The following is a 20472-nucleotide window of genomic DNA, read 5'->3' on the forward strand; positions in this document are numbered from 1 at the left end:
GTGAAACAGAAGCCAGACACCAGAAATGTGAGCCCACATCCCAAAGATGTCTGCAATACGTCAAAAAGTGAAGGGTGTGATCAAACCGGCCTTCACAACCAATAATCGGAGATCATTTAGATGAGGAAATAAACAGAGGAGACAGTATACAGCATGAAAATTCCAATCCAATCCATCTTTGTCTGAATTTATCCAACCACCCATCCATTCTATTTTGAAAGTGCATGGTTCATGTGGGACAGTTAAACCCCAATACAGTAGATATGAAATGTCTACACACACAGCCTATAAAAAAATCAAATAAAACCAACATAAAACATTTCAAAACTTTGTCCACCTTTAGCCTGTCCAAATTAATTTGGAAAAAAAGAAATCTTCAAGCTGCAAAGTAAAAAATAACTGAGATAGTGTGGTTGCACAAGTATGCACATCTTATAAATGAGACGTGTAGACGTGTTGCTGGGTTCAAAATGAACCAATCACGTGTAAGCCCTTGTTTAATGGGAGTCAGCACACACCTGCGACCATTGAACCTGTCTCAAATTAGCCTCAAATAAATGTCAGCTGTTCTCTCGGGCCCTTGCTGCCATTTTTTTTACCTATGTTAGTCTACTCAACCATGTTGTTCTAGTACACTACGAGTTCAACGGCTAGTTTACAGTAAATCAAATCTAATTCCATATATTCAAATGATGTGATATTAACGAAGTTACAACAAAAATTATGCCGATTTATTAAAAGATGAAACAAAAAGTGAAGCAGCGGGGTGGTGAAAGGTGAGTCCATGCAATGACGTCACACACCTCCCTCCAAGGCTGGACTGCGAACACTTTCGAACCTTCCAGTGTGCCCAAACTTTTTCCTGAGTAAAAGCTCGAACTTTTTCCCGAGTAAAAAACTTCGAGGCAAAACTACAAACTATGTGCGCCGAATGCTCCACATTTTGCCGACAAAACCGCTCAGAGTCGAACCCGGATGAAAGGATGGAACCGCAGACGAAAAGGCAACCGGGGACCATCCGGAGGTGCCGGCGGGGAAGTGGGCAGCCTCTACCCGGCGAGGACGCCTCGAGGGCGGACTGCGTGGATCAGCTACTCGCGCTGACTGACGCCCTGGAGGGGAGAAGATCCACTTGGGCGCAGCGAGCTCGGCTGTTAAGGCAGGAGGGTGTGCAGCCGCCGGGGGAGCAACTCTGGAGGCTCCACCAGTGTTTAGTGCACATGGACAGCATTGCACTGCAGCTCTTTGACTATTACCAGGTATGCCCGCGTCAACAGTTCATAATGTTTAGGATAGATCGATCCCTTCATAATGAATAGTCTCAAGCAAAACCGATTACGTCATATAATTTGATTCACCCATCCCCACTTTAAATGACATATTTTATTCCTCATTTCATATATTTGGTTAAACCCTGTTACATACAGTATACCCAAGCAGCTGAAAAATAAACATTTAAAAACATTGCTGAATACATCATTTTAAAAAAGAACGAAGAAAGTTAGATTTTAATATTGATTCAATTGTAGGGTTATCTGCTTACCGCAGGGATGTCGGACTCATTTGTTGTTTGTTTTAGTTTTGGTTTTCCTCTGAAGGCTATTATGACTTTAAAACCATAACTGTCTCGTCATCTCCTCTCATTACATATAAACAACAAATTGATGGACAACTAGTTTCAAAATCCAAAGCCAATGAAAAGTATTCAATTTATTTTGAGTTCCTTTTAAAAAGGGACATGGTAACACACATGCACACACAAAAGGCTTTTTAAAGCTTAAGACAATTTGAAGTGTTGGTATTGTTTCGCAAAATTTGTTGATGCACGTGATTTGTTTTCGTGGGTCAAAATGCTAATGTTTGTTTGAGCCAGAGTGTATGTATGCTCGCAGCATCAGCTGCTATGCTAACTGGTGAAGCTCAAATTTAGCTGTATTGTGCAAAAAAAGAAAAAAGAAACTTAATCAATGTAGTTTGATTATAATGACTGAGCCTTGACGTTGATTCGATTTTTTTAAGTGGGACAGACAGGTAATATTTGTACAACTTGGCCAAACGGGGAATCCTGTCCCCAAACTATCCACTCACATGCTCAAAACCTCTGTGTAGTCGTGAAGTCTACAAGTCAACTAGTCGGAAGCAGGGCCTGCCTTGTTTTGATTGACACATGTCATTATGGCTAAAAAAATGTAAAAAAATAATTATACAAAAATTTCAATAGGGGACTTGGCTTGGTGCAGCTTGGAATGGTTGTTTTTGAACTGCTCTATAAATACTTTGTAAAGTTGAGTTGGTCAGTGCAATTTGCCTGATGATGTCAAATGTACCCAGCGTGGCCTTAAGAAACCGTCTTAGGTGCTATTTTCCTGGACTTGTCAATCCTAAGGACTGATGTCACAGTCTATTTTTGCTGTCGATTGTATGTGCATACCTAACAAATCGCTCACAAGTGTACGGAATTTCCTCCTTTTTTGAAGAGGAGTTGTTTAGAATAAGTTCCCTACTCACATCATGAGTCTTAACCCATTTCCCACCATTGTTTATTTTTGCCGTTTTAAATCTTTCAGCCTCTTTAATGTGCTGGACTGGATGTCTTTTCATTCAATTTTTTTGACTGCTGACTTGGCTTGAGCTAAATATTGACTTTGAAGATTAAGCCTGCATGTTGTAACCCAACAAGCGGCATCCATCCAAATGTATGTGCAATGAGTTTGGGGGATGTTTTTTTTTTTCCCTCTGCAGATTACATACCAATGTCTGGATTGTTACTTGTTAGTGTGCAAAAATTGGTCTCTTGTCGTAATACCTGCTGCATTGTGCTTTTTTGTTCTTCTGGATTGTTCGGTTGTGAGCATAATTACGCTTGTGGGCTCTTTTCCAGGCCTTTACTACAGCCTCGATCAATTTTTCTGTGTTTCGTGGGGTTTCTCTCTTCGGGCTCCTCTTCAGGAAGGTGAATTAGACAATCGAAGACCTTCCGCTTTTCTCTCGTGATGAAGTTGTGTTGTCAGTGTTTTTTGGGTCATTTTTTTGTAGAATGATGGAGATCATGCGTGGCATGTCAGCTTTTGACATGACCCCCATCATGCTTCAGAAACAAACTTGTGTCTTTTAGATCATAAAATGTTCATCTTAAAATTTTGCTAATCTGGGTTTCTGACTCCTTTTGCTGGTTAGTGTTTTGCATATTATTGCCACGGTACAAAAGCAAGCAATTTTCCGATTTTACAAAACAGCTAGCACAAGACGGTCAGAAAAGTTGAAATGAAAGATTAAAAGATCGCTCAAATTATCCGAGGTCTTTATTGTGTCGAGTCAAGCGAAGACTTCTGTTGATTTTGCAGAGTAGCCAACACATCAGAGTCAAATCAGCTCAAAGTGACTCCTGTGGAGCCGTTGACAGTTCAGACAGTTGTTGGGATTTGGTTGCTAACAAAACAATCTGCTGTCACCCGCTGAGAATTCGATGTCCCTGCTTTTGAGGGCCCTGGAAACGTCTCTGCGCCGGTTCTGCTCCGTTTGTCCTTTCACTGGGAATTTACATCTCAGCTGTTTATCCTTCAAGCGTGAGGGGGGCCCGCCCCGGCTCACTATTTCCTATTTCCACTCCAGTTCAACTGACACGCGCACACGTCAAGCGCTCAAAGTCTCTCTTAGCCGACATGAATGCGCATGATATGAAATTATTTCTGGCCAAATTGGAGTTAGCTGCCCCTCACCTCTTTAGCGGTGCGTTTAACCTCACGCTGCCCCCCCGTTTTCATAGACGTCGGTTTGGCCGACAATGTGTTGTTCCAAAGCGTGCGGCTCTTCCTGGCTAATAACACATTTTGCTGACATCAGGATTTTTACAGGCCGAGCGCCGAGAGGCTTTCAAATGTCAAATACTTCTATGCAAGTTTGCGCACGGCGTATGCTGGGGTTGCCTTGGGTTCCGTGAATCCACGCTGCTCTGTTGTTTTAGGCAGAAGGTGTGAAAAAGAAATGTGTGAAAAGACCTCCGTGGCCGTAGCGAGAAGCCTTCTGGGTAATTTGGTCACTGCTTTTGTGAAACGCGTGTCAAGTTTTACAATAAAATCCACTGAAATGAATTTCTGAATGGCGTTTTTGAAGGCGCGTTCGTGTTGCCTGTGACGTTTTTTTTGGGGGGCGGGGGTGCGCCTATTGTAAATTGTGGTTGCTAAATTAGCTTTTCGGTTCTACAATTGATTAGCATTCGTGGAAGCCACGTTATATATTATGTATGATGTATATGTTTTAAATGACCAAGCATGCATTGAATATCCTGCAACATTTGGCTTTTATTTGAATTTTTTAAAAATAGTTTGCTGAACCCCTGGCGTGGCTGTTCATTCGATCTAAGAATAATGAGAAAAAAAAATCAAAAATTAAACCAAAACGGTTTCAAGAATGCTAATTACAAGCCTTGCTGTTTTTCTGCACTCACTTCATATGCTGCAGATATCTACTATTTATAACAAAAAAAAAACTCAAGATGCAGGAGGCGCTTGGTGACTCGCAATCCATCATCTCACTAACCTCAGACAGGGAAAGCTGAGCTTGTTGGTCTTGTTGACTTGATGCACTTACCAGGTTCTTTTATGGCGCGTTGACATTTTTGAATACTCACAAGGTGGCACTGCTTCCCCCCCGTGACACAACTCGGCCATCTGATTCCATCAATGGGGTGGCGAGGAGTTGAGTCATCGGCACGACACCTTTTGCAAGAACCATTTGCTGGATATGGTTGCTCGGTGCTGGACAATAACAGCAGCCGTTTTTGGGGGCAAGGAGGGGGGGGGGGGGGGTCCTGTTGTGCACTTAGCTAGGAAATCTTTTTCTTTTTTAACAAAGAAAGAACAAAAGACAACAATTCTCCCAGTATTTTGTGACACACAAATCCAACCACGTATATGTTTTATTGTGCAGTACAGCACACTCAACCATCACTCCCGGTGACCGTAACGGAGCACTTTTGGGTTTTGAGGTTTGTGTCTAGAATGTATTTAAATGGTAGCGAGGGTAATTTGGGGTTTAAACTATAGAATAACAGATTTTTTTTCACTGGGCAGGATGCCCATTATCCACATATCTTTACTTTTTGCTTGCATTTTGTTTGCAATGTTTTATTTCCATTTCTGGTATCCTACAAGAAGGAACGTGGCTCGGTGTGACCTAGTAGAAAAAAAAGTGAAAAGAAAAGACAGAATCTTTAAAAACATTGCACTACTGTAATAACCCGACGACAGCTGTTCCTGTACATTATGAGGACAACTCATGTTTTATTTGATTGCATTCCACTCATTACCCGACCTAGAAACCTGGCTGAAAATTTTAATTTCTTTTGAACCAAATTTTACAATCTCCTCTCGCAGCCCCTTTAGTAACCCAGTAAGAGGGTTGTTAAAAAAAAAAGGATCGTACAGGGTCAAATAATGCCGGGTTCGTATGAACATTCATCTGCAGCTGAATTAAAGGCCGCTTCGCTTTTTGTTGACAGGAAGGATTAAGTACGTGCAGAGAGAGGAGACTCTAGAATAAGAGAAGTAATTGTATAGCGGTAGACCAGGGCATAAGGGAGGCGTTGAGGGCAGGGATAAACTTGTGTAATAAGCCAGGTGCGTCTTGGGTATTAGAAAAGACGAGCATTGCAGGCGCCTGCCAAGCCACAGAATCACAGCAAGCCTCAAATCTCTGAGCCCTTTCTCGCATTTCATCGGAATCGCCGGCTTGCTCTTGCTGTCCTTTTATTTTACAGAGAAACAAAAACGGTCTCAGCGGAAATGGAGTACCAATTCTGCTAAGTACTTGGCAATTCCATGCACGGAGACTTTGAAGTTAGGTGAGGTACGAATGTGGTGCAAACTCCGACGTGGAATGGAAATGTCATTGGTCGCTTCAAATGTCATTCAAATCCAGTATTTCAAAAAAGTTAGTAGAAACCGGACATTCTGTAAATCAAGTTTTGATTCGGACTTGATTGGGACAACGCTGAAGTCGTGACGCTTGGCGACAATGTAAAGTATAGCTTGTATAACCATTAATTTCTGGGTCCTTTGAATTTGTCAAAATAGCAAACTGGGCCCGATTTTCACTTGGTGGTGTACTCACTTTTGTGGCCAAAGCTTTACACATGAATCCGCCTGTGATATTTTGACGCAAAACATTTACACTACACTCACTAATACAAGCTGTATATTAGTATTCTCTTTAAATTTTAAAATTGCACTTGGGCTGTCACAAATGAATCCTTTTACATTGGTTGGCTATCAATGATCGTATTTTCCGCACTATAAGGCGCATCAGATGATATGGCGCACCGTCGACTTTTGAGAAAATTGAATCATTTTTAGGTGTGTCATATTGTGTGGAAAATTCGGTAATTGGGGATTCTAAAGCTCTTATGCTAGCTTAGTCATCGTAGTGCAATGGCGGCAGGCAAGATCAACTCTTCTTCACACGTGTACGTTCCCGAGCAACAAATTTCCATATAGAAACACAGAAAATTGGTTCCATGCATTGCAAAATAATAATTTTCAAAACATACTTTTTGGATCAAGATGATTTTGTTTTTTCCCCAGCCCAAAATTACACATGCCCTTTGTTGTTCAATGCGGTCCCATAAATTATGGTCACGCTCAAAAGAAGACATGCTCTTCCTGCCCTCATTCCTCATTTTCATTTGATTGTTTTATATTACCGTACATTAATTAATAGACTACAACGCATTCCAACTTGGGAACATATTAGGATAATGTTTCCCATGTAGGAACAAAACACTGTCAAGAACAGATACAATTTGTATGTCTGAACCAGAATGTTCACAGTGTACAGTCTTTTGATGTCGACAGCCCGTAGCTCTGTTTTCACTGTTATTCGGTCGCACACCGTTTGAGATCAGGGGCCGAAAAGTGTGATTTCACAGGGCAGTGCGTCGTCATTCTCCGCTTCATTTCACGCTAACTCCTCTTTGCTGTGTTGTTGCGTGCTGCACATGCATTTTGTGCTTATTTTACCATCAGAGAGACAGATTTATTGGATCGCAGTACAGCCGTTGCTGTCGAGTCAGCTTGTTGAGGTTACGATTACCAGTGTTGGTGGCGAGACCTCCATCTGGCCTTGGCGCTCCAGATTGGATCAGGCTTTCACACGTTAAGTTTTTTGCTGGGGAAAAAAAAAGAAATCTGAGCAGAAGATTAAGGCATTGGAGCAACTCAATGTGGGATGCAGGCGCACTTGAATTAGGTGGACAGTCCTCCCACTTCATCTGGCCAGAATGTATCAAGTGTAATGATGTCGTCTAGCCACCAGGTGGCAGGAAAGCCACACTGCGGATAACACTCACTAGGTCGTTTCCAAACAAGGTTGCAAGGTGGCGTGCTGGTAGGACCAAATGCTGCACCTTACTCAATCTATTTTTTTTGGTCAAGTTATTGAACATCAACATTCATCTTGCATTCCCAATACATGGTTGGTCCATTAATCAAAGACTCTATATTGACCCCAGATGTGGATGTGAGAATGAATGGATGTGTGTGCCCTGCGATTGAATGGCGACTAGTCCAGGGTGTACCGCGCCCTTTCCTAAAGTCGGCTCTAATAAACCATAATCGGGACATGACTGTCAGACAAGTATAAAATGTCGTTAACCTCTGTATAATAAAACTGCTCGGGATTGAAACGCCAACAAAAACTACTCTCCATTTGATGACGCCTTTGATGACAACGCTGCACATATACATAAAGTAATAAGGGAGCCGCAAGAATCTCGAACAAGCAAGTTAATAAACCTCAAGTGGAAATTTCTCATATACTCAACAATAAAATGCCAAGCTTAGTCATTACCGTTTTATTTGTTTTGCTCTTGTTTTCTTACCCACTCTCCTGTTCTCCTCCACCAGACAATTTTATAATCACGGATGCTTCCTTTGGGTCTTGTTAAGTACAAACTGCGCTGGTCAGCATCCTCTGGTAGGGTACCCTTTGACCACTGCTTGTTTTCAATTTTTTTTTTTCTTATTGCATCTTGCTGTATCCAACTTAACTTGAAATGGGAAAGACTCTACCCACTGACAAGAAATGTAAAAAATACTCAAAAGAAATTAGCAAGTGCGCACTTAAAGCTTCTGTAGTTCTCATTCTCATTCCTAACGTAGAACATAAACATGCTGAGTGGACTGGTCGGATCATTAAATGTTTTGCTGGATAGACGCACGATTCTGAATCTTGATCGGGAAACAATGATTGTTAAGGCGTTGGAAAAAGCTTCCGCCGGCCCGATCGAGCCCCCGGGAGAACCTTGAGACAAATTCGCTTTCCTCCCATTAGTCGGCGGCAGCTGTTGATTAACTTTCTATGGACTCTCGCTCGTTGCTTTCCTCCTTTTCCCCTCCTAATGAATGCCAGCGATGATTTGGCTGTCGCTGTCTTCCCTCATCACTACAAATAGCTGTCGAGTTCTGCTGTGCAGTGGAATCGATAGCACTGGACGTAAGAGCGTCAGATGCTCACAAGTTGCTAATGAGAACAATTTGAGAGGGTTTTTTTTGTTTTGCGGGTGACAAGAATACTGTACGTCTTGGAATGGCGTATTGAGCGCAATCAATGTCAGAGTCAAACCGCTGCCTGTAAGCTGTGTCAGACAGCTTTATTGTTTACCGGGTTGGCAGAATTGGCTCGAGCCGATACCCGCTGGAACAAATGGGGAGACCGCTGCACATCAGTCAGTGTTTTTTCGTTTTGTTTTGTTTTGTGCACGGAAATCCACAAAGACGGCGAGAGTAAGCGGCGTATTTCTCACCCTCCCCGTATTGAATGTGGAGTGATTTCATCATTTGCCATTCTCTTTGTCTTGACTTAGCTACCTTTTTGAGGACGAGGCAGCGTGATTCATCATTTTGATTTCACGCTCATAGAATTTTTATGCCAGTTTGCTTCTATCTGTCCCCCATCCCACGGCCTCCTTCCCCCTCTCCTGCATTTTAAAGCGATGGTATTTCAAAGATCCCTCCATCTTATCAATGCGCATGTTTGTACACAAGAAAAAGTCCATGAATCAGACCTGCATTTGCACTCTGCATAATGTATCTCATGTTTGGATGAGGAAATGTGGGGGGATCTTATGAATAATACAAGCTGCTGAGTCTTGGATGCCAGTATGGGTGATAATAAAGCAGGTTTCTATTAATGTGGGCCAACCTGGAGAGCCTGGTGCATTAGCCGCGGACGGCCGGTGATAAATCAGCCGTTTGCACGGCGGCTGGCCTGGCACTGGCGGATCTCTCCGGAGGCCTCCCGGAGCTGTGCCATATGATGAGGCGAGGCATTCACAATGCCCTCCTTACCCGGCACCGCAGGTCTCCTGGGTGGCTTTTAATCGCCGCAAATGGGCGGCGATAACAACTGGCTGTATTTCACGCTCTGTCCAATAGTTACGACCTGCTGTAGATTTTACGACAAGATGTCAGGTTGCTGGCATAATTGGCTCTTCGATGTGGGTTTTACGAGTCTGTTTACTCTGTGTAGAGCACTCGTCTCCGGGATGCTCTCCTCGGGGTCCGCTGGGTTCTTCATACACTCTCAGCCCACGTCCAATGGGGGGGTGTTGCGAGGATCGGATTCTGGATAGCCTACTGATTGATGTGCCTTAAGCTAAAGCCGGTGGTCCTCCGCGTTATCGGAGACAAACGCGCATTGTGTATACGCTCGCACGCTCGGCGCGGCAACGGTGTGCGAGTCTCGCTGCTGATCGATGGCTGCCGTCTGGACAAATCCACATCTATCTTTCATATATTACTGCCTTGTATTAAGGTTGAGCATAATTTCGCACGGCTTTGGTATAAACAGGGCTGTGGCGTACAGCCGACCACGTTTTGAAGCTACGGAGGCAAAACGATTGACGCAAATACTTTGAGTGCTGAAGAAGGGAAAGCTATTGCAACCTATGGCAATACCGTACAATACGGGCATAAGTAAAAAAAAAACAAAACAAAACAACAAAACTCAGTCAGACGACAGTGATTCCCAACATCTTGTGTTTGTTCACATGCTCATTTCCTGCTGCAAATAGAAAGAGGATGGTTCCAGCAGTAGATGAGAAAACATTAAAAATAATCTGCGTCTGTGGGGAACGCTGCGGCGCATCTCCGAAGTCAACGAGCCATGGCAGAATTATTTTGTCTACTGATCTGCGCGTCCCTTTTCATTACTCTGCGTTAGGTCTCCGAAGAGAGCCGTGTTGTTATTATTCAACCTATCTTCTCATCCCTCCCCCTGTCGCCAAGAGTGACACCTAGATGTGGTCACATGACACCCACTCTTGGCTCTGCTGTCTGAATCTTTTTTTTTTGTTCGTTTCTTTTCATCTGAGCTTTAATTGCGTGAATGCTTAGATTCAATTAACACTAATGTTATCCCCGAAAACTAAACATGAACAAAGGCGCAATTAATTTGAACTCAAAGAACACAACTGTGATTGCTCGGCAATGGTAAGCTTTTGTTGTGGTCTCTCCAGTTGCGCCCTGGTTCACAAATATTGCAAGTTTTCCCAAAGGATGCTGGAATTTCTGAGATTACACGAAAGCCATGTACTGTACTGCATCAATCAGCAAAAGTTATTCACCCCCCGCTTCCCTCCGGTCGACAAAAAATATCGCAAGGGCCATCTGTATTTGAGACTGGCATCAAGCGTCACATACACTTGATGTATATGGACATTGACGTTCAGAATCTTGTGGCAGAGTGTGCGTGTACGCACCCCATGCGGCAACAGTGCTTTGCATGCCAACAATAGCAGCAATGTCTTGGTATAGCCAAAAATAAGACATCTCCTGCTATCATGAGCGATTTCATTCATTGAATCCTATTTGCTTTTTGTTACCGTTTCATCCTAGGGACACCATTTCTTGACATTCAGACAATTTACAAAGAAAAGTTCTGAATTGTTATCACCTTTGTGATCTGAGACATTTCATTATCACTTTAGCTTGTGCCTGATTTATTCAACAAGAAAGGACCTAGAGTAGACACTTGTGGCATTCCTTTTTAGAGATGCCAGTGTTTGCAATTTTAGTGGGAACAAAGAACTCTTAACCTTATGGGCATCCAAGAAATCCTCAGATTGATCAACTTTGCCTGCAGACGCTGTGGTAAAAGCTACAATTTTGTTTTCTCATCTTTTTTTTGGAAAGCAATGATGGATTCTATCATCCTTCCAGGTTCTATTTGGATTTATGGTGGAAGATGTGACCTTATCATCCTGTTGTGAGATTCTATAGTGTTCATAAATTGGGGGGGACCTGTTATTACAGGAAGGGAGATGTCAGGTAATGTGATGTTTCCTCCCCTAATCACGCTGCTGCAGACATGCTTTGCTGCCTAAAGGTTAAGCGAGCCTCTGGAGGCCCCTCCCGCTTTATCTCTGTTGTGGGGAGAAGTGAGGCTTTTATGGGTTTATAGTTTCATGCTTTCTCAGTTGGAGCGCGGCAATAACCTTATAAAACGCTGAAAAGTTTTTCAACGTGAAAGCTGTGTATGTCAAATGCAATCCCGCCGCACACAAGTGACCACACCCACTTTCGGAAACCAATATCGAGTATGAGCATGATGAATGTCTTCAAGTTCACAGGATTTTGAAACTACACTGGTCAAGGTAAGGTATATTAAATCTTTTCAGCATACACTTTTTTAAAAAACTAAAACTTGGTAAACTGCCTGCACCAAAATGAAATAAAAATGCCGGCACAAAAACTCAAGGTAAACGATATGAACTGATGGCTGCTTGTTGTGATGTTAGCTGCTTTTTCTCACTCCATTAATGAATGCCAACCGAAATTTTTATGTATTTTTTCAATTTTAATCCCCAAAAGCCTTTGCGGTCTGAAAACTGCATTCCGCTGCGTTGCAATGTTGATTTGATTCCAATAAATTATTCGGTCGTACTCATGCGTCGGGGTACCGCCAAAGGTTGTGATTAAACAAAAGGGAGGAGGGCTTGAGTGAACATCAAGACGTGACAGAACGTACTTGGCCTGTCACCTGCCATCACCGCAGCCCCCATGGTGTGATGGAAAAGGAAGACAGCGTGTTGTCTCACAGGCTGCCTGGCAAGGGAGCATAAAAATGAGCTACAGTCGGTGATTTTTGTCTTTTCATTTCCTCTCCGACGTTCGTTGCATGACACCATCAAAGTGACTCCCCTATGTCTTGCAACACTCCCTCACGTCTGTGTGTGTGTGTGTGTGTGTGTGTGTGTGTGTGTGTGTGTGTGTGTGTGTGTGTGTGTGTGTGTGTGTGTGCGTGTGTGCGTGTGCGTGTGTGTGTGTGTGTGTGTGTGTGTGTTTACCCTTGTCGGGTTCGGTGCAGCTCGCGTGGACGCCTGCTGTGCAGCGGCGTCGCCGCACCTGCTGCATGTCGTATCCCACACATCAGTTCACAAAAGACTCGCAGTTGTCAGCATCCCACACACACACACACACACACACACACACACACGCACGATGATGAATAATTAAGAAGGCAACTGTGTCGATAAGAGGCCAGCCTACCTGGAGGAGTGTTTTCCGTCACCTTTGTGTCAAACACATTTGGATTAAACAGCATGTGTTTTTGCCGTGGTACACGTGGCTTCATGTCAGGGTTCTGGAAGGAGTGAAGTGCATTTGGTGGGAGGCACAAAAACACACTGCGTTAAAATGCAATTTCAAATATGTAATTTAGACGGGAAGTGTGTTTCCGAGGTGGCGTTTGGGTCCTGGCCAAAAGAAGCTTTTATGGACAGCACCTTTTGAAGTTTAAACGCTGAATGGCCAGAAAATCTATTAAATAATGGGTTATTCTAAATTGTGCGGTAGGCATCTATTGGCAATGTAGAAAGTCCACAGAAATGCGAATAGGTAAAATTTTCGGGCTAATAGCTTGGGAAAGGCAAAAAAATGCAAATAGTAGCATTTGTGAAAAGCTTATTTGCAGGTATTACGGTACACACCTGGCATATACTGTAAATATGGTTCACAGAGGCAGCAACTGAGTTAGGAAGAATGCATTCGTCAATTTATTGGGAAGTATGGATTGTGGTTGACTCCACTCGTACCATTTATCAAATTAGATTCTCGAAGATATGTGATTGACTTTGCAGCCTGTCATATTTGTGGTTTAAAAAAAACAATTAAATTCTTCAGTCTCGGCCAATTTAGACAATGGATTCAGCATATTTCGTGAGGCTCCAACTGGATGTGAATGACACGCTGTCAGACCAGTCACACTCTGACTCCCAACCTTTATTGAGCCAAGGCACATTTTTTTGAGTTTGAAAAATTGCACGGCACATCGACAAACAAAATTCTTACCAAAAGAGGATACGCGGGCACCCGCAGCAGCTCCTCTCTCTCCTGTGGTTGAGAGGAAAATAATTTAATCTGTGCTGTATGTTGCACATGTAGCACATTTGACACTCAAGTTGACTTGACGTATGTCAATTCCAAACCTTTTGCCATCGAATAGATCATTTATTAGTTCGTTCTGTCACTATAGGTTGCTGGCATAGATAGATGGACAAAGGTACATGATTTGTGAATAAATAATTTTCTCACCAACTTAGTAAAAATTGATTATTTCCCGCGGCACACGAGTTGGGAATCACTGCTCGAGATTAGGTCCCGCCTGGCCTTTTCCAAAAACGCTCTCTCATGTGTTAATATCATATTTAACCTTTACACTAGAATCATATTTTTTTTCCATCTAAAAGTAAACCTTTGTGTGTTGAGGCATCGGGGCGTTTAAAAGTTAAATATCTGCGTTAGCATATATTTGTCGATGTCGTCAGTGTATAATGGAGGACGCCGGTCCTCATAGCAGGCAGACCGCCGAGAGCCATGAAGGGGCCAGTTTTTTTATGACATTCTGGATTATGGATGCTTAGTGCACACGGCTTCATCAGAGGTCATAAACATCGGCCCAGTCAGCAAACTCAACTCATTATGAGACATTTAAATGTAATTATTTATTGATAACGCTTCTGATCTATTGTTCTGGCTGCACCACAACCTTTCTGTCGATGAGATGGTCCAGGTAGGCAATATACTCTCCACCGTTTGCAAGATAAAGCGTCTTAAAGAAGCGAGAGCTTTTGTTATGCTCCAAACAACGTCCAGAAATTGAAATTATTTGAGTTGTTTGTCTCACTAACCACGTCATATTGAAATATGGCACCAAAGATGGAAATAGTTTCAACAAAGTATGCACTTATTCATATGTAAAAAAAAAAAAAAAATCATCACATTTGACAAGTGTTACCACATTTGCAATAAATAGTTGATTTCATGGGGCATGTAAAGTTTTATTGGCCATATGATGAGAGACTTTGACTGCGTGCCAATGAAACGCTGCCGCTTTGCCATCGGCCAGCACCAAGACAGTAAAGCTGTTGAAACCGTCACGCTTTATGAAAGACATTTTTTGCTCACTTAAGGTTTTATTAGGCTACTGTAAGCCGCAGCCGAGTTCGAGCAGGATTTGCCGCGGGGGGGGGGGGGGGGGGGGAGTCATTAGGAGTTCCAAGGGGGTGGAAGGCCAACTGTTTTTCCGAGACATGCACTTTTTGTTTCTCCTATGAGATTTCACGTACTGCCCGTAAACTTTGTTCAAATGTAAGACGTTGCTGGAAAATTTTTCACCATGACCTCACACTTTCAGAGTGGCAGAAGCTGATGCTAAATCTACTTAAAAAAATGTACCTGGATCTAGATGGTTTTATTTTGTGCAGCCACTTGATGAAACGATATAGAGTAAATTCAACACAGCATTTTTTTTCCAGTTTAGTTTCATCTACAAACATCGACGACACCCCCGAGTTCCAACTTCCCTTATCGTTTCAGTACCGCACCGTTCAGAAAGTCCAAAAATGGGCATATCGTATTTTCCACACTAAAAGGCGCACTGGATTATGAGGCGCACCTTCGATGGATAAGATATCCTTTATTTGTCCCACACTGGGGAAATTTACAGCCTCCAGCAGCAAGAATGTAGGCAGAAAGAAGAAAGAAGAAAAAAAAAACAACAAACACCGTTCAATTAAGTGCAATATAAACACAAAATGGATAAATCGCATTGCTATTTAAAAATGGCCTATTTTGTAATTTTTTTCATACATTGGGCGCACCGCGTTATAAGACTCAATCCACAATGCATACACTAGATGGAGCTTCGCTCAAGGAAACGCACCCCATGGAAAATATTGAAATTTAATAAAGCAGTGACACCGTTACACTGAACCAACAGCAAGTTCTAACATTGACTGGTTTACGTTAAACTCTCTTGCAGCTGCTTTATTTCAGTGTTCATCTGCGTAATCGATCGCCTTAAGTTTGAACTCTGCGTTGTCAGCATGTCTCAAGCAAGGAGCCATTTTGGGGTCAAAATATTACCGTAATGACCGTACACAAGGTGCATCGGATGTTAAGGAGCGCTGTGAGTTTTTAAGAAAATGGAAGGCTTTTAGGTGCGCCGTTCAGTGCGGAAAATACAGTCATTTATGAGCCCTGTAACTGAGCAATGCTATTTTGTGCGTTTCAGAGGTCAGGTGACTAACTTGGCCTCAAATCTCTATTCAATAATTGGCTGTATTTTATGTCGGCAGTTAATTTTTTTTAATTAATTAATTCATCTATTTATTATTTTGGGTAAAATATTGACAGCATGTAACTTATGAGCTCAGGTTTTGGACAGGTGTGATACTGCTTTGGCTGCCGTGTACATGGTCTAATTTTGTTCAACGAGGCCCAAAGGATGCTCAGGGAGTTTGCATGCAACATTTGCGGGAAAATTGCTTACATGTTATCTGACCAATGCAGAGCAATTGAGAAAATAGGAGAAAATGGTTTTAATGATGATTGTCACCATCTTCTTTACCGCCATCGTTTGAATGTTGAACATATTCACGGAAAAGAGATTTTGTGAGGTAAACTACAAAACAAGACGGAATGGTGGCCGCAATTTACATTTCAACGTGGAAGTTGAATACAAGGTGGCGAGGTGGAAACACGGACATAATGAACACGATCGTTCAGCCGATGGCTAATTAATTGACTTCCCCTTGTCTTGGATTAATGGTGCAGAAGAGCTCTTTGGACGGCGAAATGGATGGCTAGCCTATTGTTAGATGACGGTGTGCTAATACGGTATGTTTTTGCGAAATGACTGACCTGTGGGGAAAATGCCGACGGCAAACCGGATGGTGAAGGTTTAGTTCCACATCTGCCCCTTTTAGAAGTAGCATACTACATCTTCTCTGGTGGCGCAAACCCCCAAGTTCTTGTCATTTCAGTTCAGGTCAGCGATAGTCAGTTGCTTTCCCCGCCATCTGAAAGCAATGTTTATTTTTACAAACGTGAACGCTGGCGAATTTTGGACGCCGCTACTCCCCGTGATTTTTTGATTTTTAAGTCCATTTCATGTCAATTTTTTATCTTTTATAGCCGACATATTTTATGTCGACCTGCTTTTATGGTCACCGAGTGAACAATGATCAATCCACACTCGATCGGCCGAACTGTCATTACCTGTCATTGAGTTGTCGTTGAGTTGCGGCTAGCGGCTAGCTTACCCACTAACTGTTGCCGCTTCCCGACTTCATTACTCCGGTCCGGCTATGTCAATCAGCTGTGAGTGGCTTGCTTTCTGCTGGTTCGCTCTGTGTGTTTTCCACCACTCATTGGAAGCGCTTCACCAATATGCAGCCACTGAGCTCAAACTCAACTTTAATCAACACGGTCCACCACCGCCTGCTCTGCTCCAACACCCGGACATCCTTTACGTGCCCCGGCGAAGGTGCACTCACCGGGGCTCACGCCGAAACTATCAATACGACAACTCCAGCTCCATCAGGTCGTTCTGGTCCACCGCTCGCCGCCCACGGAAGAACACCGGACGCCGTGCGGATGCCTCTGTGTTGACACGCGTCCCGAGGTCGGATAGCATCGCGGTCGCTCGCAGCTGCACTCCTGTCAACGTTGGCCTACTGAACATCCGCTCCCTTACGAGCAAGGGCCAGTTCGTCCACGACCTCCTGACAGACCGTGAGTTTGACATTCTGTGTCTGACTGAGACCTGGCAGCAGCCAGATGATTATGGTACTCTTAATGAAGCTACTCCACCGGGCTTTGTTTATCACGCTGTGCCGCGCACGACTGGGAGGGGAGGCGGCCTCGCGATGATTCTGCGCGAGGATTGGAAATTTGCACCTGTAAATGTGCCTGCTTTTTTATCTTTTGAAGCGACTGTTATACAGCTCTCTGGATCAACTCCCACACTGATTGCCACTATTTACCGTCCACCAAAACCAAACAAGAATTTTATCACTGACATTACTACACTCCTCACTCATCTGTATACACTATCACCAAATGTGATTCTCTTAGGAGATTTTAATATACACATGGACAATATCAATGACTCACTTACCAAAGACTTTACCTCCTGTCTGGACAGTTTTGGTTTTCAACAGTATGTCAACTTTCCCACACACAGTAAAGGACATATTCTGGACTTGATCTGCTGTATTGGATTATCACCAACAAACTGTAAAACCGATCTCCTCCCATACACAGATCATCTATTGCTTTCATTCAATGTTAACCTGTCATTTTTCAAATCCAACCCACAACGCATTATACATTTCCGTAAAATCAAGGACATTAACCCGGACAATTTAGAATCACTTATCAACAACCTCCCCAGTACTGATTGTCTTTCTACAACAGATGAGTTTTTGACACACTACAATACAACTCTCCATAACATTCTCAATATCCTGGCCCCACTCAAAACCCGAACTGTCTCCTTCAACCAAACAGCACCCTGGTTTACCCCTACCCTCAGACAACTTAAATCAAAAGGCCGTCAACTTGAAAGATTATATAGAAAAACTGGACTCGCCATTCATAAAGAAATGTACACTACCCACTTTCTCCATTACAAGGACTCAATATCCAAAGCCAAATCAATCTTCTACTCTGGATTAATCAGTTCCAATGAAGGCAACCCCAGATCACTCTTTTCACTCATTTCTAAACTCACTAAACCTGCTGACACTCTTCCCTCACATCTCTATTCCACTGATTTTTGTAATACTCTGGCCTCATTTTTTACATCCAAAATCCAACTTATCCACCAGCAACTCACCCCTTCAGCTGCTCCTAACCCTCCTTCTCCATTCTCCCCGGTTCCTACCCACCTATTCTCTGCATTCACATCCCCATCTGTCCACCAAATCTCCATCTTAATCCAGAAGTCCAAATCCTCTACTTGTCAGCTTGACCCTCTCCCTACTGTTTTAGTCAAAGCTTCTATCCCGGCCCTCTCCCCTCTCATCACTAACATTATTCAAACTTCCCTCTCTACTGGCATTGTACCATCTCATCTCAAAACTGCTGCTGTCACTCCCATACTGAAGAAACCTGGCTCTGATCCCTGCGACTTGAACAACTTTCGTCCCATATCAAACCTTCCGTTCATCTCCAAACTTCTAGAGAAAACAGTAGCTGCTCAACTTCACACCCATCTTTCCTCCAATAAGCTATACGAACAATTTCAATCTGGCTTCCGTCCCCTCCATAGTACTGAAACTGCCCTCCTCAAAATATGCAATGACCTTCTTCTCTCTGCTGACTCCGGTTCACTCGCCATCCTCCTCCTGCTTGACCTCAGTGCAGCCTTTGACACCATCTCTCACTCCATCCTCCTCGACAGACTCTCCTCCATTGGCATCACCAGCATCCCCCTCTCCTGGTTCCGCTCCTATCTTTCTGACCGCACCCAGTTTATCCAGCTCAAACGTTTTAGATCTCACCCCGTTCCCCTCACTTCAGGTGTTCCTCAGGGTTCTGTCCTTGGCCCATTGCTATTTCTAATCTATCTTCTTCCCGTGGGTAATCTCTTCAGGAAACATCACATTCATTTTCATTGCTACGCGGATGACACCCAGCTCTACATCTCTACCAAACCTAATACCGTACTTCCACCATCCTCCCTAACCAACTGCCTGCAGGAATTAAAATCTTGGTTCACCTCAAATTTCCTCAAACTGAATAGCAATAAAACTGAATTCCTCCTTATAGGCACTAAATCCAATCTAAACAAAATAAACAACTTCTCCATTCCCTTCAAAAGCTCTTCCATCTCCCCCTCCCCTCAGGTCAAGAGTCTGGGTGTCATCCTTGATAGCACCCTCTCCTTCACCTCACATATCAACCACATCACTCGTTCTGCATATTATCATCTTCGAAACATCCACCGGCTCCGCTCTTCTCTCACTCCTCAGTCCACTGCTATACTTGTACACACCCTCGTCACCTCGCGACTCGATTACTGTAATTCCCTTCTGTTTGGTCTCCCTCAAAAAACCCTCCATAAGCTTCAGCTGGTCCAAAATTCAGCCGCCCGCATTATCACACTCACGCCATACATAAACCATATTACACCTGTCCTCCAACATCTCCACTGGCTTCCCATTTTACACCGCATTCAATATAAAATCCTGCTACTCACATTCAAATCCATTCATGACCTAGCCCCTCCATACCTATCTGACCTCATCCATATTCCTACGCCTGTCCGCTCTCTTCGTTCCTCCTCCTCTGTCCTCCTCTCTGTCCCCCCTGCTCGCCTCGTCACCATGGGAAATAGAGCCTTCAGTCGCTCTGCTCCCCAGCTATGGAACTCACTCCCCGCTGACCTTCGTAATACAGCCTCATTAACACATTTCAAATCCCGCCTCAAAACACATCTGTTTCGACAAGCCTATTCACTCAGACCATAAAGCCATTGTTTTATTTATTTATTTTGTTGTATTTTTTCTTATCTTATTTGATGTAGTTTTTTAACATTGTACTCGTGATTTTAACTGCTTGTTGTAAGGTGTCCTTGAGTTTCTAGAAAGGCGCCCACAAATAAAATGTATTATTATTATTATTATAAACATTTTGAAAAGGTCCACACCACAACTTGGGTACAACTACACAGTTTAGCGCAAGTCGATAGGGGAATTAAAGTTAATTTGAGAGGAAGGGTTCGAGATCGATGGTGAGACGAGCAATGTTGTGTGGTTGGGCACACGGGTCGATATGATCAGGAGACGGAGCTGGAGGTAGCGGCGTTGAAGATGCTGAGATTACAGGTTCAGGAAGGAGCTCAGACTAGAATGTTTGGAGACCGAGACTCGGGAGGCCATATTAACAATGTTTGGACGTAGTTTACACTTTGCAAAACTTTTATCGGAAGTTTTAACACTCCTTTGCAATCCCCGTCGACTGGATATTAGTTCGGCTCTGATTCAACCAGTTTCACAGGTAATTGGCAGCAAACCTCACATAGTTCCTTAATACCCCAAATGAGTTTGTCAGCTGTTGAAGATGAAATAAGACTTAAGTCATGCAGAGAAAGACACTCGAATCCAAGCAGCGTGGTTGCAACTGATCA

General features: G+C 43.3%; 1 protein-coding gene across 2 annotated transcripts in view; it reads left to right on the forward strand.

Moving 5' to 3' along the window:
- Positions 1–641: 641 nt before the first annotated feature.
- The window catches only part of LOC127597572 (PDZ domain-containing RING finger protein 4-like), a 117985-nt gene continuing 98154 nt past the window's right edge, over positions 642–20472 (forward strand). The window contains exon 1 of one of the 2 annotated variants that reach the window (XM_052060696.1): positions 642–1259. In XM_052060696.1, the coding sequence (XP_051916656.1) occupies positions 921–1259 (339 nt within the window). In that variant the 5' untranslated portion in view covers positions 642–920. The remainder of the gene's footprint in view (positions 1260–20472) is intronic. The other variant, XM_052060697.1, reaches the window with a different exon arrangement.

Source organism: Hippocampus zosterae, chromosome 3, assembly GCF_025434085.1.
Source record: "Hippocampus zosterae strain Florida chromosome 3, ASM2543408v3, whole genome shotgun sequence".
NCBI lineage: Eukaryota > Metazoa > Chordata > Actinopteri > Syngnathiformes > Syngnathidae > Hippocampus > Hippocampus zosterae.